The following is a 16,890-nucleotide window of genomic DNA, read 5'->3' as shown; positions in this document are numbered from 1 at the left end:
TGGATAGATACTGTTCAGAGATTGTAGCTTTATTTATTTTAGGAAATAACAGATCTGTTCTTCTCTCAAATGGGTAGAGAATATTGTATCAGAAGAGAAAAACATCATAGCCAATGCTCTTGTGGGGGAATTTAAATTAATTGAAGAAGAAAACAATTAAAGAAAATAATTTTAAGATGGATATTTTCAAGAATTTAAGAAACAGTAGTTCCCTAAAAGGAGGGCTAGGACAACCTGACTACCATCACCTTTCTAAGCCATCTTTCTTCCTTGACTTATTGAGTCTTCTGCCTGTTTATCTTGGGATGCTTGCAAATTTTGGACTAAAGATATTTTTAAAGTTAAACATAAAATTTAGCTTCAGACAGAGGCAGGAAAAGTGATTTTCATTCAAAATATTAGCTTTTCTTCTTTTTTTGTCCTGCTATATAGTTTTGCACAGGTTAATTTTTAAGGCAAATTACATTTCCACATCATTCTGTTTTCTGCATTAAGTGTTTAGATAGCCAAGAGAGAATGACTTTTGAAAACATTCAAATAGTAGAACTGGAAAATAGTAAAATTAAATTTGGATCAGTAAAGTTGAAATTTGTATTGACCTGAGCAGAATTTATGAATAATGGCAAATATGAGAGAAATCTCAGTTATATATTTCATTTAAAAAAACAGAATTGAGAATATGATAAGATCAAGTATCAGCAAGTAACTTTAAGTCATTCTCTCCCTTTCTTCTAACCTCTCAGTCCTGGTGACAGAAAGAAAGCACTGCAACTTCACACACACCAGGAAAGAGAGTTTTAATAAAGGCTATAGGGATATTCTATACTTTACACAGGTATCACAGAATTTCTTAGTGGAGAGTTGGAGCATTATAATCCCTTTATCACTCCTGGAGAAGGTCTACTATTAAGCCCTTTTCTACCTGGCTGAACCCTACCTTCAATATTATTGTGCATTTTTCCTCATCCTATATTATATGATTTGATATCACTGTATTTCTTGTTGTTCCTCACAACATGATAATCTATCTCTTATCTTGATCCCTGTGCGCTATTCTTTCTTCAAGGAATCACTTGTATTTTGCCCTATCACCTGGGATGCAACATGTATGTCTATTGACTCTCCACTATTTTGATTACTTGAGTATAAAGACTGTTTCTTTCTATATATATGGGACCCTTCCCTCTCTTAACACTAAGGAATAAGGACTATACTTGACATGATAGGCTCAAGAGAATCTATCACTTGAACAGAGATAAACACAAAATCAACACAAATATGCCTAATTAACTTATAACAAAAATGGCTATGCATAACATTAAATATATGTAAGCATCATTTTTCTATTGGTTTTATTCTATTATGAAACTCTACTCTTGTTATATGGCTTCATTTTCATGCCTTTGTTATTCACAGGGTATAATAAAGCAGTCATTAAAAATGTAAGAATACCATTCTTGACAATATGAAAATAAAGAGCAGCCAATTTAAAGGTAATCTAGGTAAAACATAAACAAAATATCACACCTTTGCATCATTGAAGAGATCCATAATTTAAGTGCTAAACATCATTTTGGACACAGCAGTATCAAAAGGGGGTTATAAGAAAATAAAGCATGGCAACATATGATAGAAGTAAAATATAAAACTAGTCTTGCTATGTCTAAAGCAAAGGAAAAAAATGATGGGGAGAGGAAGGAAGGAATTGTTATGGAAGAGGGTGAGGAAAGATATCATTAAGAATTTGGGGGAAATAAGTGGTGTTTCCAAACCTCACAGTGTAGATTAGGAATTAGGAAAAATAAAACATTGTTGGCTGTTCTCTTGGGTTAAAGCATTGAACGATTTATATCAGGAAACTGTCTAGACTATTCTTGTAAACAAACCTCTTATAAGTGATGGTATTCCAGTCATATGTTACATTCCACCTGAAAGATTATTTGAATGTTTCATGAACTACTAGAGTCCCTTCAAATGATGTCTCTCTCTCTCTCTCTCTCTCTCTCTCTCTCTCTTTTTGTTTCTCTCTCCCGATGCTCCCTCTCCCACTCCTTCTCCTTCTCCTTCTCCCTCTCTTTCTTCCTGTCCCTCTCATTCTCCCTTTCCCTCTCCTTCTCCCTCTCCCTCTCTTTGTCTCTCTCCCTCTCCCTCTCTTTCTTCCTGTCCCTCTCATTCTCCTTCTCCCTTTCCTTCTCCCCCTCCCTCTCTTTCTCTCTCTCCCTCTTCTTTTCCCTTTCCCTCTCCCTCTTCCTCCCCCTCTTCCTCTCCTTCTCCCTTCCTCTCTCTCCTTCCCTCCCTCCTTCTCCCCTCCTTCTTCCTCCCTCCCTTCCTCTCTCTCTCTCCCTACCTCCTTCCTTCCTTCTCTCTCTCTCTCCTCTCTGCTCTGTCTCTGTCTCTCTTTGTCACTTTGTCTCTGTCTGTCTCTCTGTCTCTCTCCTCCACTCTCTCCCTCTCTCTTTCTGTCTCTGTCTCTCTGTCTTTTTGTCTCTCCCCCACTCCCTCCCTCTCTTTTTCTGTCTCTGTCTCTCTCTCCCCCCCCTTTCTCTGTCTCTGTCTTTCTATCTCCATCTCTGTTTCTCTGTGTCTCTCTGTCTCTATCTCTCTGTGTCTCTCTGTCTCTTTCTATGCCCTCTCCCTCCCTCTCTCTCTCTCTGTCTCTCTTTCTGTATCTGTCTCTGTCTGTTTCTCTCTCTCTGTGTGTGTCTCTTTCTGTCTCTCTCTGTCTCTGTTTCTGTGTCTCTCTGTCTCTATCTCTCTCTGTGTCTCTCTGTCTCTCTCTACGCCCTCTCCCTCCCTCTCTCTCTGTCTCTCTTTCTGTCTCTCTGTCTCTGTCTGTCTCTGTCTTTCTGTCTCTGTCTCTCTGTCTCTGTCTATCTGTCTTTGTGTGTGTGTGTGTGTGTGTGTGTGTGTGTGTGTGTGTTTGTGTGTGTGTATGAAAAAGGACTGATGTCCATTGCTTGATGTTAACTTGGCATTGATAAGAAGAAAACTAGGATACTTACCAGCCTGATTGGTTGTTATGCTGACTGCAGCAAACTGTCTTGGGGATGAACTCATGTCAGACACTCCATTAACAGCATCAATCTCAAATGTATAGTTAGTGTGTGCTAGAAGGTCTACCACTGTCACTGTGGTGTTGCTTAGTCCAAATTGTCGTGGCAGGAAGCGAACATTGGGGCTGCATGGCTCACATTGTTTAACACTCCCCCCACATTTTTTACATATAATGTTGAAGGTCACATCTTTCCGTCCTCCTGTGTCTAGGGGCCAACTCCAGTCCAGTATAACGGAGGTCTCATTTATATTAGATATAACATTTCTTGGTGCAGATGGAGGTCCTGCAAGGTAGTTCAATAGGGAAGATTAATAAGCTTCATGTCTCTTTTCTATAACATGTGAAACAGAAATTTTACAAATGGAATTGGCAATGGCAAATAGTTGTCTCAATTTATCATATGTTTATCTACTGTCCTTATGAGAAGCCAATAGATAATCGACATATTGAAACAAAAGTAAGTGCCCTGCCCAGTCTATTAACTTGGAATCTTGAGTCAAAGCTGAATAAATTTCAGAAAGCCACACAAAATAAATTAGTGCTAATTTTAATTCCCATGTGAAGGATTATTTCAAAAATTCTAGTATTTGTAAATCTTAGCTCTTCTTTTTCCCACTCTTAAGTCTGACAGAAAACAGCTAGGATGAATATAAATTTAAAAGAATAAATTCCATTTCCATAAGTTTCCATTACCTGTCCATTGTAAATTTTGTAATATTCATTATTTTGTTCCCCTGGGGAAGAGGAAGGAAATGATGCTTATATGGCTATTGCTTTGTGGCCAATTCATTTTGTGATATATGTTGCATTTGTGGTGAGCCAGGCATGAAGAGAGGAATTCAGAAAGAAACTTCAGTTGCACATGAATAACATAAAGAAATAGGCCAGAAGAGAAAATACCAAAATAAATAAATAAATAGCCAAATAAATAAAAAGGAAAACAAAACAAAACATGGGGTCATGGGTTGCAGCAAAACTACTCACGGGTACAAGCCATGGATGGAGGGTCTTTGTCTGCTCTGAAGTAATTATTCTCACACCTGCAGTCCATGGCACCATCCTCCTGGGTAGAGCTATGAGGCGGGCACTTGAAACACTTCATATTGCCAGCAAAGGCCTTGTAGAATCCTGGTCGACAAGCTGTAAAACAAATCATAGAAGCTTTTTTGTTAATCCTGTAGGATCTTCTCATGACAAAAAATTATGAATCTCTATGGGGCTATTTTTTTTTTCTTCTTTTAATTCATGTACTATCACTGGTAAAGCGCTTACCATAGGAAAAACACCATTGCATGAAATAATAATCCCTGCCCTCAAAAAGTTTTTAATTCCATCTCAGCAGGGTGATAACAACAGCAAAAAGTTCCTTAAACCACAAGATTATAGATTTTTGGTACCAAATAAAAAATAAATTTCTTTTTTTTTTTTTTTTATAGTTTTACTCAATATCAGGTTATTTGAGGAGACAAAGATCTATTTTATCATCTAAATCATACTGTCTTTTGAACACTCTTCAGCTGTGTGATCCTGAGTAAATAATTTAAATTTTCTTTTTTGCCTTAATGCCCTGAAGATGAAAATGGCAAATCACTCCATTATCTTTGAAAAAAACAAACAAACAAAAAAAGAAGCAAAACAAAACAAAATGAAAAACCGCAACCCATATGGACTCATGAAGAATGAGACATGACTGAATGACTAAACAACAGCAATATTAGTACACATTGTTGTTTTCAAATACTTATAAAAATTATTTGTGACTAACTCTTTGGGGAAGGAAAAAAGAGGGGTAATTAAACTCCATACCAAAATAAGGTGAAAATGGGTACATGATATGGGCATAAAGGATGATACCATAAATAAACTAGAAGAGCAAGGGATGATTTACCTATCAGATTTTTTAAGAAAGGAGGAATCTATAATCAAAGAACTAGAGAACATTGTAAAAGGCAAAATCAACAACTTTGACTACATTAAATTAAAAACTTTTTGTACAAACAAAACAAAATGAGATTAAAAAGCAATAAACAGAAACAAGATTAAAAAAGAAGTACAAATCTGGGAAAATATTTACAGCCAGTGTTTCTGATAAAGGCCTCTTTTCTAAAATATATAGAGAACTGTGCCAAATTTATAAGAATGCAATTCCCTAATTGATAAATAGTCAAAGGATATAATCAGACAATTTTCATGCAACAAAATGCTCTAATGATTAGAGAACACTAATGATTAGAGAAATGCACGTAAAAACAACTGTGAGGTACTACTTCACACCTCTCAGGTTGGCTAAGATGACAGAAGATGATAAATGTTGGAGGGGATGTGGGGAGCCTGGGACACTAATGTATTGTTGGTGCAGTTGTGAAATGATCCAATCATTCTGGCAAATAATCTGAAACTATGCCCAAAGGTCTCCCAAGCTGTGCATACTGAACAGTGCTACTACTGGATCTGTATCCCAAGGAAATCTTAAAGGAGGGAAAAGGACCCACATGTGCAAAAATTTTTGTAGCAGCTCTTTTTGTGATATTAAAGAATTGGAAAATAATTAGATACCCATGAAGTGAGGAATGGCTGAATAAATTGTGGTACATGAAGATAATGGAATATTATTCTATGAAAAATGATGAACAAGCTGATTTTAGAAAGCCATGGAAAGATTTACATGAACTAATGCTGAATGAAACAAGCAGAGCCAAGAATACATTGTACACAATGACAGGAAGAATGTGCAATGATCAACTATAAAAAACTTGGTTCTTCTTAGTGGTTCAGTGATCCAAAGCAATTCCAATAGACTTTGGACAGAAAATGCTAACTGCATTCACAAAAAAGAATTATGGATATTGAATGTTGATCAGCATGTGTTATGTTCACTTACTTTTTTGTTCACTTACTGTTTTTGTTCTCTCCTGTGTTTTCCTTTTCCTTTTGCTTTGATTTTCCTTTCCCAGCATGATTAATAAAGCAATGACTATTAAAAATAAGCTAAGTGGAAGAAAAGACTGATTTTTATATTTTTTAAGTGGTTGATAAGAAGATCCACTTTTGCGTTCACACTAATATTTTCCATACCACCTGAAAACATTGAAAATATTTCCTCTAGTCTTCTCCTCCCCAAACTATGCAAGCTCCAAACTTTGCTCTTTCTTAGTCAAGTGTCTTCTTTGTAATCTAGTACAATCTATTACAATATTAATCTATTACTCCTTAGAGAGTTGTTTAGGCATTGATCAATGAAAATTGAAGAGACTTGTCTGGGGTTGCATGTCTGTCATTTATTAGAGGTGGGATTTGAACCCATGTCTTTCTGGCATTGAGACCAGTTTCACAACTTAATTGTGAGATTTAAGCATTCTAAAGGGATCATCTGAACTCCCTGATTTATGTCTATCCTCCCTTCTCAGTCAAATAGAACAAAGAGTAATTGACCAACTTACAAAAAGAAATATTCTAGGTTGATAAGACATGGGAGAGGAAGTGTTGAAAATAAAATATCCCTCATCATGTTCAAACATAAAGACATGGAATTCTCTTGAACAGATCATCTCATATCCTGATCAACCTTTGGAAACCTGAATCTGTTCATCCTTTCACACATCTCCAAAGTAGTTTCACACAAAGGCTACCTCTAAACAAACTAAAAATCCAGCAAAAGGTCCAAGATGAAGGAGTTTACAAATGCAGCTGTATGTCTTTTTATTAAAACAAATTTATTCATTAATTTGCACCAACCTCTTCTGAAATGAATATTTGAATTTCAAGTGGAAAATCATTATAGTAATACAGATTACACTTTCTTGAGATATACTTTGATTTATTCTTTTTAAATACATCTTATATCTAAAACATTCTAAACATCCAGACACAGCATGAGAAATTCTATTATATTAATCACAAGAGATTAATGTAGTATCTACTGTGTACTCTATTAAAAGCTATATGGACACAAAGTGGTATAAATGTCATTTAACTGGGTGAAAGAAACAAGACAAAGAGATTAAGAGTTAACTATCACAGGAAGGTGTGCTAAGTTTCAGGGCTTCATAAAGGCTTGTAGTAGACAGGGGATTTAGAATAATGAAATGGAATGTTAGAGATTTTAGAGATATTTTAATTCAACTCTTTCATTTTATATTTGAAGATACTGAGACCAAAGTGATTAAGTAATTCATCTAGAATGATATTGTAGAGAGAACTACGGCAGATGCTTAAAGGATGATAAGAATCAATAACCAATATGCACAAAGCAAATTAGACATTCTTCCTAGACTAATGCAGTTCTTTCTTACTTTGAATAAAGATGATCATGTTATGCCAAATTTCTCTTTTATTGTTCTGACTCAGTTTCCCTAATTATCCTGACCCAGTCCTGCCTCGGTTTTTCTAAGTGTTCTGCCTCAGTTTATAACTATCCTGCAAAATCCCCCCTCCCTCTTTAATCAGAATATTTGATAAGGATAAAAGATCTTATGTTTTAGAATATCAGAATGCCTTTCCCCATCCCAAACTATCAGAATATCAGATACCATCTTATTGAGATGCCTCTCCCCATGTCTGGGGTGCCTCCCTCTATTATGTCATCCCCCTCTCTGGGGGCTCACCCCACTCTGTAAGAGTCTCATTCCCACTCTCAGCACCCTGACTGCCCCTGCCTCAGTCTACCTCCTGAGTCTGAACCATGTGTATATATGTATTGAGAACTCACATTGTTTGCTGAATTCTTGGAGATAATAGTCTCATTCAGCCCTGGGACCAAACCATAGATCCATTTGGTCCCAGTAAATCTCTTCCTTTTAAACCAATTATTAAATACTCTCTAATTTCTATCTAGCCTCAGTTTCTCCAGCATTACAATCAAACCCCTATCATTATCATGTACTTAATAATGGCTTCTATAGATAAAAGAGCCTGTGGTATAATGGAAAGAGAACCTGGTCTCAAAACCAGGAAAACCTGGATCCAAATTATATCTCTAATACATACTGGACATGCAACCACAGACAATGCAATTCTCAGTGATTGAGGTTTAGGCAAGTCTGAGATTATAGGTTACAGAGAAGACAGTTGGCTGAGAGGGAGCAAAGTTTGGAGTTTATTTGTGGGAGGAGGAGACTAGAGAAAGTATTAAGTGGTAAAATGGTGGGAACATGTATCCAGGACAAATTCCCACCTGGGGAAAATGTAAAATGAACAGCTAGATTAAATGGCTTCTAAAAATCAGGATTCAAAGATTCTAATCCTCTAACCGATTAAGGTAATACTCTTTGGGATCACATCACCTACCCACCCCAAACAAGGGGGCACAACCTTCATTTTGGTGATCAATGTTTAGAGAAGCACTGAGAGATTAGGTGATTTGCCCAGTCACAGAGCCAATAAATATCACAGGCATTATCATGGAGATAATAGGAATCATCGTTCCAGAGAAGGAAGTGAGTCTACTCTTATTTTATATATAAAGAAACTGAGACCCAGAAGGTAAGTGATTTGTCCAAGGACACAGAAGCAGTAAGTTCCAGAATAGGATCTCACTCTAATTCCTCTGACATCAGAACTAGTGCTTCTGTATACTGTACCATCCTGCTTCTAACAAAAGATTGCATTACTGAAAAAATATATTCTCTATTAAAATTGACTTTTATAATTTGTATCACAACTTAAAAGTTGAAGGAATCCTCTTTGCTTTGGCATAGAATATGCTAGAGAAACATAAGATTGTATTTAGTAATATAGATTATATTTCATCTCTCTCTGGCATAAATTCTGTTAATGTTGTTATCATCTTTAAGAAAGGAAAATAAAATATATTGCATATTCTATGAAACTACAATTCAGTGAAATAAAAAACACCCATTCACTATGCTACTTCCTAGCCATCCCTAAGACATGTTACTTGTACCCAACTGGTCTTTTCCCTTCACTTTCTAAATATACATATCTAAATATACAAATCTATTTATTTTGTCTTTCCTTTTAGAATATAAGCTCCTTGAAGTCAGTTACTGTCTTGCTTGTGTGTACAATTAAATGGGCCTTTTACACAAATGATGTAAACATCCAAAACTATATTGTTTAACTTATCAACAATTAATATCAAACACAATATATGGGTGACTAGATAGCACACCAGATAGAATACTGGGCCTGCAGACAGTAAGACTCAACTTCCTGAATTCAAATCAGGCTTTAAATACTAACTAGGTATGTGACGCTGAGCAAGTAACTTAATTCTTTTTGCCTCAGTTCCTTCATCTATTAAAATAAGCTGGAAAAGAAAATGGTAAACCATTCCAGTATCTTTGCCAAGAAAACCCCCAAATGGGGTCATGAGTTGAATATTACACAACAACAATAAAGCCATAATGTCTTTTCAAAATAATCCCTATCAACATATTATTTTTGGAAGGTATCTTCATTTTTTATTATCGGCCAAAACTTGAAATAAGGTGCTAAGTGGAATTGAGGAGACAATGGTTAAATCTAGTTTAGCATTGATTTAATCCTACAACAAAAAATGGTTTCCTAATGATTTAATGATTGGTGTATACTCAGTGTGGGGCATATAAGCTAGAAGCTCTCAGGGCCAAAAAGAGACTTGTCAAAAAAAGACAAGCACATTAGAAGCTCTCGGAGGCTGAGCTTCTGTCTTCCACCTTTGTTGTGGCGGGAGGCTGAAGCCCAAACCCTTGGAATTTGGGGAGATTCAGAAGCCAGAGAAGGAGGCAGGAGCTCAAGCTCTCAGAACCAAAGAGAGAGATAGGTTTCTAAGAAAACTAACCAAGGAGATAAGATTTTGAAGGAGACAATAAAGGATTTGGACTTTAACCCCTGGATACTCTTGTGGTGATTATTGAACTGAAACAAAGGATGCTCCCATAGACCCCAAGAAAACCTCAACAGAGAACATTACTTTTTTTATTATAGTTATTTATTTACAAGCTATATGCATGAGTAATTTTTCAGCATTGACAATTGCAAAACCTTTTTCAACTTTTCCCCTCCTTCCCCCAAAGTCTTCCCCCAGAGGTAGGTTGAACAAAACATGTTAAATATGGTAAAGTATAAGTTAAATACAATATATGCATATGTGTTCATACAGTTATTTTGTTGTACAAAAAGAATCAGACTTTGAAATGGTGTACAATTAGCCTGTGAAGGAAATAAAAAATGCAGACGGACAAAAATAGAGGGATTGAGAATTCTATGTAGTGGTTCATATTCATCCCCCAGAGTTCTTTCACTGAGTGGAGCTGGTTCAATTCATTACTGCTCTATTGGAACTAAATTGATTCATCTCATTGCTGAAGATAGCCATGTCTGTCAGAATTGATCATCATATAGTAATGTTGTTGAAGTATATAATGATCTCTTGGTCCTGCTCATTTCAATCAGCATCAGTTCATGTAAATCTCTCCAGGCCTTTCTGAAATCATCCTGATTTCCTACAGAAAAATAATATTCCACAATATTCATATACCACAATTTATTCAGCCATTCTACAATTGATGGGCATCCACTCAGTTTCCAGTTTCTAGCAATTACAAAGAGCTGCCACAAACATTCTTGTACATAGAGGTCCCTTTTCCTTCTTTAAAATCTCTTTGGGATATAAGCCCAGTAGTAACACTGCTGGATCAAAGGGTATGCAGAGTTTGATAACTTTTTGAGCAAAGGTCCAAATTGCTTTCCAGAAGGGCTGGATGTATTCATAATTCCACCAACAATGTATCAGTGTCCCTGTTTTCCCACATGCCCTCCAACATTCCGCATTATCTTTGTCATTCTCGCCAATCTGACAGGTGTGTGTGGGTATCTCAGAGTTCTCTTAATTTGCATTTCTCTGATTAATAATAACTTGGAAGCAGCTGGAAAAACCCAATTCAAATATAGAGGAGTCACAATAAAGATCACCCAGGATCTAGCAGCATCCACATTAAAAGATCAAAGGGCCTGGAATATGATATTCTGAAAGGCTAAGGAACTCTGTATGCAACCAAAAATAACTTACCCAGCCAGAATGAGCATCTTTTTCCAGGGAAGAAGATGGTCATTCAACAAAATAAGTGAATTTCACCTATTTTTGATGAAAAAATCAGAACTTAACAAGAATTTTGATCTACAAATATAGAACACAAGAGAAGCCTAAAAAGGTAAAAAGAAATCTTGGCAACTATATTTCTGCCGTAAAGATGTATAAAGAATACATGTATACTTTGTTCTAGAAATTAGAGATGGAAAGGACAATGTACCAGAAAAAGGGTAAATTGGGGGTACTACATCTCCCAAAGAGGCAAAGGAAACCTATTATATCTGAGAGAAAGAATGGAGGGGGATGAATATAGTGGGTATTTTACAGCCATCAGAATTGGCTTTAAGAGAAAAAAATTTAGACATATTCAATTTATGGTGAAACTTCTCCCATCTCATTGAAAAGTAAGAAGGGAAAAGTGAAAAGGGAAGGAATCACAAAAATATGGAAACGTGAGGAAAGGAGGAAGATAAGGAGGAACCTTATGGTGGGGAGGAGGGATCAAAAAGGCCGTGAGAAGCAAGTGGTGCCCGGGTTTTAATAGGGAAGGGGTTAGGGGAAAAGAGAGAAAAGCATAAAAGGGTTAACAAAGCAAGAATACAGAATTTTATTTTAACATAAAGTGAACGGGGTAAATTTCCAAAAGAGGAAGGTTACAGAATAGATTAAAAAGCAGAATTTCAAATTTGTTGTTTCAGGAAACCACCCCAAGAGAGATACATGCAGAGTAAAAAATTTGAAAAATCACTAGCTTCAGGTGAAGCAAAAAGGGGTAATCCTGATCCGACCAAAAAAACAAAATTGATCTAATTAAAAGAGATAGAAACATATATCTTTAAAAGGGAATAAATAATAAGCAAATAAAATTAAACATATATGCACCAAGTGGGTAGCATCAAATTTAAAAGAGAAATTAAGATTCTGCAAGAAAAATAACAGAAAAATAATAGGGATCCCCTTACCTTAAATTAGATAAACCAAACCAAAAAAAAAAAAAGTCAAAGAGGTAAAAGAATATAAAAAGTTGATATGATAGATCCAGAAAAATGAAAAGACAGAAAGGACCTTTTTTAATTATGGAACCATATAAAAAATAACTATAATTAGGACAAAAAAGTCAAACCAAATCAGTAAAGAAATAAAATGAATCCTTTTAGAAAAATAATAAAATTCAAAAAAAACCAATTGAAAACAAAAACTTAATTAAAGAATGATTGGGGAAACAGCAAACATAAATAATTAATAATTTCACCCAAGAAAACGAAAAATGAGAATCATACCAAATGTGTAGGATGCAGGAAAGAAAAAAGGAAATTTAATTCCTAGAGGCCTACGATAAAATAAGAAAGAGAATAACAAATTGGGTGAACTAAAAAAATGCTAGAAAAGGAACAAATTAAAACCCCAGCAAACATAAACGAAATTTAAAATAAAAAGGGGAGATCAAAAAATTGAAAGAAAAAAAACATTGAATTAATTATAAACAAGAGTTTTTCATGAAAACCAAAAAATAGAAAACCCTGAAATCTGATTAAAAAGGAAAGAGGAAAACCAAAATGGTTATCTTAAAATGAAAAGGGAGAACTCCCATAAGAAGAGGAAATTAGACAATAATTAGAATTATTTGCCCAACTTTATGGAAAATAAAGGACAACTTAAATGAAATGGAAGAATACCTTCAAAATATAGCTTGCCCAGATTAAAGAGGAAGACGAAATATCCTAAAAAATCCATCTTAGAAAAGAAAAGAAGTTTATTAACCAACCCTAAGAAAAGTCCCCAACCAGATGGATTTACATGTGAACTCCAAACATTTAAAGAACAATTAACCCAATGCTATATAAATATTTGAAAAAATAGGGATTGAAGGAGTCCCACCCCCTTTTACACACAGCCATGATACTGATATTTAAACCAGGTAGGCTGAAAAAGAGAAAGAAAAATTATAGACCAACTCCCTAATGAAATGATGCTAAAATCTTAAATAAAATTGCAAAAAAGAAAAATCATCCCCAGGATAATACACTGGACCAAGTAGGATTTTTCCAGGAATGCAGGGCTGGTCAATAGAAAAACTATTAGCATAATTCATATCTAAACCAAACCAATAAAAAACATATGATCATCTTTAAAGATGTAGAAAAGCATTTGATAAAAATCCAACATCCATTCCAATAAAAAACACTTGAGAGATAGGAAAAAGACTTTTCTTAAAATAATCAGGAGCATATATTTAAAAAATTAAAGATAATGCAATGGGGAAAACTGGAACCTTTCCCAGTAAGATTGGAGGAAGGGTTGCCCAATCACCATTATTATTCAAATTGTATTAGGAAAACATTTGCCCCCAAAAGAGTTGAGGAAAAATTAAAGGGATCAGATAGGAATGAGGAAACCAAAATCACCTTTGCAGATGAATGGGTATATTTAAAACCCCAGAGATACTACTAAAAAAGCGAGAAATAATTCTAACTTTAGAAAGTTAAGGTTATAAAAAAATTCTAAAACCTCGCATTTTTTTACATCACCAACAAAATAACAGCAAGAGATAAAAGACAAATTCCATTAAAGTAATGTTGGATAAAATATTTGGGAATCATCTACCAAAGGAAAGTCAGAATTATATGAGCAAATTAAAAAAAACTTTCCACAAAATACAGCTAGATTTAAATAATTGAAAAAATATTAAGTGTCCTGATAGGCTTAATATAATAAAATGAAATACCCTAAACTAATCATTTATTTAGTGCTATACCAATGACTTCCAAGAAAAATATTTTAATGATCTAGAAAAATAACAACAAAATTCATATGAAAAGTAAAAAGGTCGAGAATTCAAAAAGAATTAATGAAAATAAAATCAAATGAAGGTTTTAAATTGTACCTGATCTCATATTATAAAGAGCAGTCACCAAAACCATTTGGTCTTCAAGAAATAGATTAATTGACGTGGAACAGGTTAGGTTCCAAGACAGAATAGCAAATATAAATCTAGTTTTTTTTTAAAGCCCAAAGATCCTAACTTTGGGATAAGAATTCAACTGACAAAACTACTGGGATAACTGGAAATTAGTATGGAGAAAGGCTGGACCCACACTTAACATCGTATACCAAGATAAGATCAAAATGGGTCCAAGGATTTAGACATAAAGAATGGATTATAAATAAATTGGGAACATAGGATAGTTTATCTCCTCAGACTTGTCGAGAAGGAAAAATTTTGACCAAAGATGAATAAAGACCAATTGATCACAAAATAGAAAATTTTGATTACATCAAATTAAAAAGCTTCTGTACAAACAAAACTAATGCAAACAAGATTAGAAGGGAAGCAACAAATTGGGAAAACATCTTCACAGTTAAAGGTTCTGATAAAGGCCTCATTTCCAAAATATCTGAGTCTAATTTATAAGAAACCAAGCCATTCTCCAATTTACAAATAAATGGTCAAAGGATATGAAGAGACAATTTTCAGATGATGAAATTGAAACTATTACCACTCATATGAAAGAGTGTTCCAAATCATTATTAATCAAATAAATGCAAATTAAGACAACTCTGAGATACCACTACACACTTGTCAGATTGGCTAAGATGACAGGAAAAAATAATGATGATTTTTGGAGGGGATGTGGGAAAACTGGGACACTGATACATTGTTGGTGGAGTTGTGAACGAATACAACCATTCTGGAGAGCAATCTGCAATTATGCCCAAAAAGTTATCAAACTGTGCATACCCTTTGACCCACCTGTGCTACTACTGGGCTTATACCCCAAAGAGATACTAAAGAAGGGAAAGGTACCTGTATGTGCCAAAATGTTTGTGGCAGCCCTGTTTGTAGTGGCTAGAAGCTGGAAAATGAATGGATGCCCATCAATTGGAGAATGGTTGAGTAAATTGTGGTATATGAATGCTATGGAATATTATTGTTCTGTAATAAATGACCAGCAGGATGAATACAGAGAGGATTGGTGAGACTTACATGAACTGATTCTGAGTGAAATGAGCAGAACCAGGAGATCATTATATAACCCAACAACGACACTGTATGAGGATGTATTCTGATGGAAGTGGATTTCTTCAACAAATAGAAGATCTAACTCAGTTTCAATTGATCAAGGATGGACAGAAACAACTACACCCAAAGAAAGAACACTAGGAATTGAATGTAAACTGCTTGCATTTTTGTTCTTCTTCCTGGATTATTTATACCTTCTAAATCCAATTCTCCCTGAGCAACAAGAGAACTGTTTGGTTCTGCACACATATATTGTATCTAAGATCTACTGTAACCTATTTAACATGTATAGTACTGCTTGACATCTGGGGGAGGGGGGGAGGGAGGGAGGAGAAAAATCAGAACAGAAGTGAGTGCAAGGGCTAATATTGGAAAAAAAAAATTACCCCTGGTATGGGTTCTGTCAATAAAATTATCAAAGAAAAAAAAAAAAGAAAAAAAGAAAAAAAGAAAAAAGAAAAAAAAGAAAAAATCACCTATGCATATGTTCTGTCAATAAAAAGTTATAATAATAATAAAAAAAGAAATCCCGAGTTCTTATTTTGCCTCTTTTACTAACTTAGCTAGGTAGCATTGGCAACATCTCTGAGACTCTAAAATGAGAGAGGAGAACTGGTTATTTTTTAACACTAGCATATTCACCAGGCTAGACAAAAGTGTTTATAACTTCCAATTAGCTCTAATAAATCAGTGGATCAACTTTCTATAAGACCAGTCTGAAGACCAATTAGATGATGCAAGAAGCTATCCTACTGTCCCGAGGATTGATAGATTAGACCCCTTTATGTTGGTATTTGTCCCTCTTTGTATAGAAATAAATGGCATCCCTTCTTCTGTTCTCAAGGTATAGCTAAAACATTCCAAAATGAAGGAGACCCCTATTCTAAAAGCCTATTATAAAGGACAAATTCAAATATAATCATTACTTCATCTTTAAAATGGGGATAAAAGTAATATTTACTTTATATGGTTGTTTTTATGATCAAATAAAATAATAAATGCAAAATGCCCTTTAAACCTTAACAAGTTATGTAAATATTAATTATTATTTTAAATTATGGGATATGTTCTAGTGGGTTCCCAATTTAGATACATGGGTAATATGTTATGTCTGCTGATTTTTGCTCCCCCCCCAAAAAAAAAGATACTTAAAACAGGATTTGAGAATTTGGGGACCTTAATGCCTAATAGTTTAAGATAACTGTATTTAAAAGTCATAGTAATTTGATTTCATGTCTTATCTTGTATGTGTGACTACTACAAACTTGAATACATCATACTATATTTCATCACACTACTCTAAAGCACTTATAAACACTAAATACAATAAAATTTATGGAATATTTTTAATAAACTGGAAAATTTTGTCTTCTTTAAAGGGCAAAAGATTCTGATGATGTGACAAAGGGAGAAAGATTTTGATAATTTCAGTAAAGAGAATACAAAATGTCACTTTTCTACTGCCACAATTTTGATTATCCTTCTCTTTGCTTGGATAACTTCCTATTTTCTCAATTGCAATTACTAGGTTAGTAGATGGTGTGCACAGAAAGACAAGTCCAGGTATGCATTACTGAGAAACTTATAAAATGTATTTATTTCTACCACATTTAAAAGAACAATAAAACAAACAATACATATTTTTTGTTTAATTTGTTTTTAATCCAAATTTAACATTTAGGATTAAAAAGGAATAAAATGCACCAATCCCAGAATTATACATGACAATGGTACAGTACCAAAAAAAATGGATGCAGTGTATCACAAAGAAAGTGCAAGAAA

General features: G+C 34.6%; 1 protein-coding gene across 3 annotated transcripts in view; it reads right to left on the bottom strand.

The window, feature by feature from the left end:
- EPHA3 (EPH receptor A3) overlaps window positions 1-16,890 on the bottom strand; it is a 427,207-nt gene that overhangs the window by 162,927 nt on the left and 247,390 nt on the right. For 2 of the 3 annotated variants that reach the window (XM_031958857.1, XM_031958855.1), the window contains exons 4-5: window positions 4,040-4,195; window positions 3,003-3,338 (exon numbers count right to left, since the gene is read on the bottom strand). In XM_031958857.1, the coding sequence (XP_031814717.1) occupies window positions 3,003-3,338; window positions 4,040-4,195 (492 nt within the window). The remainder of the gene's footprint in view (window positions 1-3,002; window positions 3,339-4,039; window positions 4,196-16,890) is intronic. The other variant, XM_031958856.1, reaches the window with a different exon arrangement.

Source organism: Sarcophilus harrisii, chromosome 3 (genome assembly GCF_902635505.1).
Source record: "Sarcophilus harrisii chromosome 3, mSarHar1.11, whole genome shotgun sequence".
NCBI lineage: Eukaryota > Metazoa > Chordata > Mammalia > Dasyuromorphia > Dasyuridae > Sarcophilus > Sarcophilus harrisii.
The sequence above is the reverse complement of the archived record's forward strand: the minus strand, read 5'-3'. Positions and strand labels throughout refer to the sequence as shown.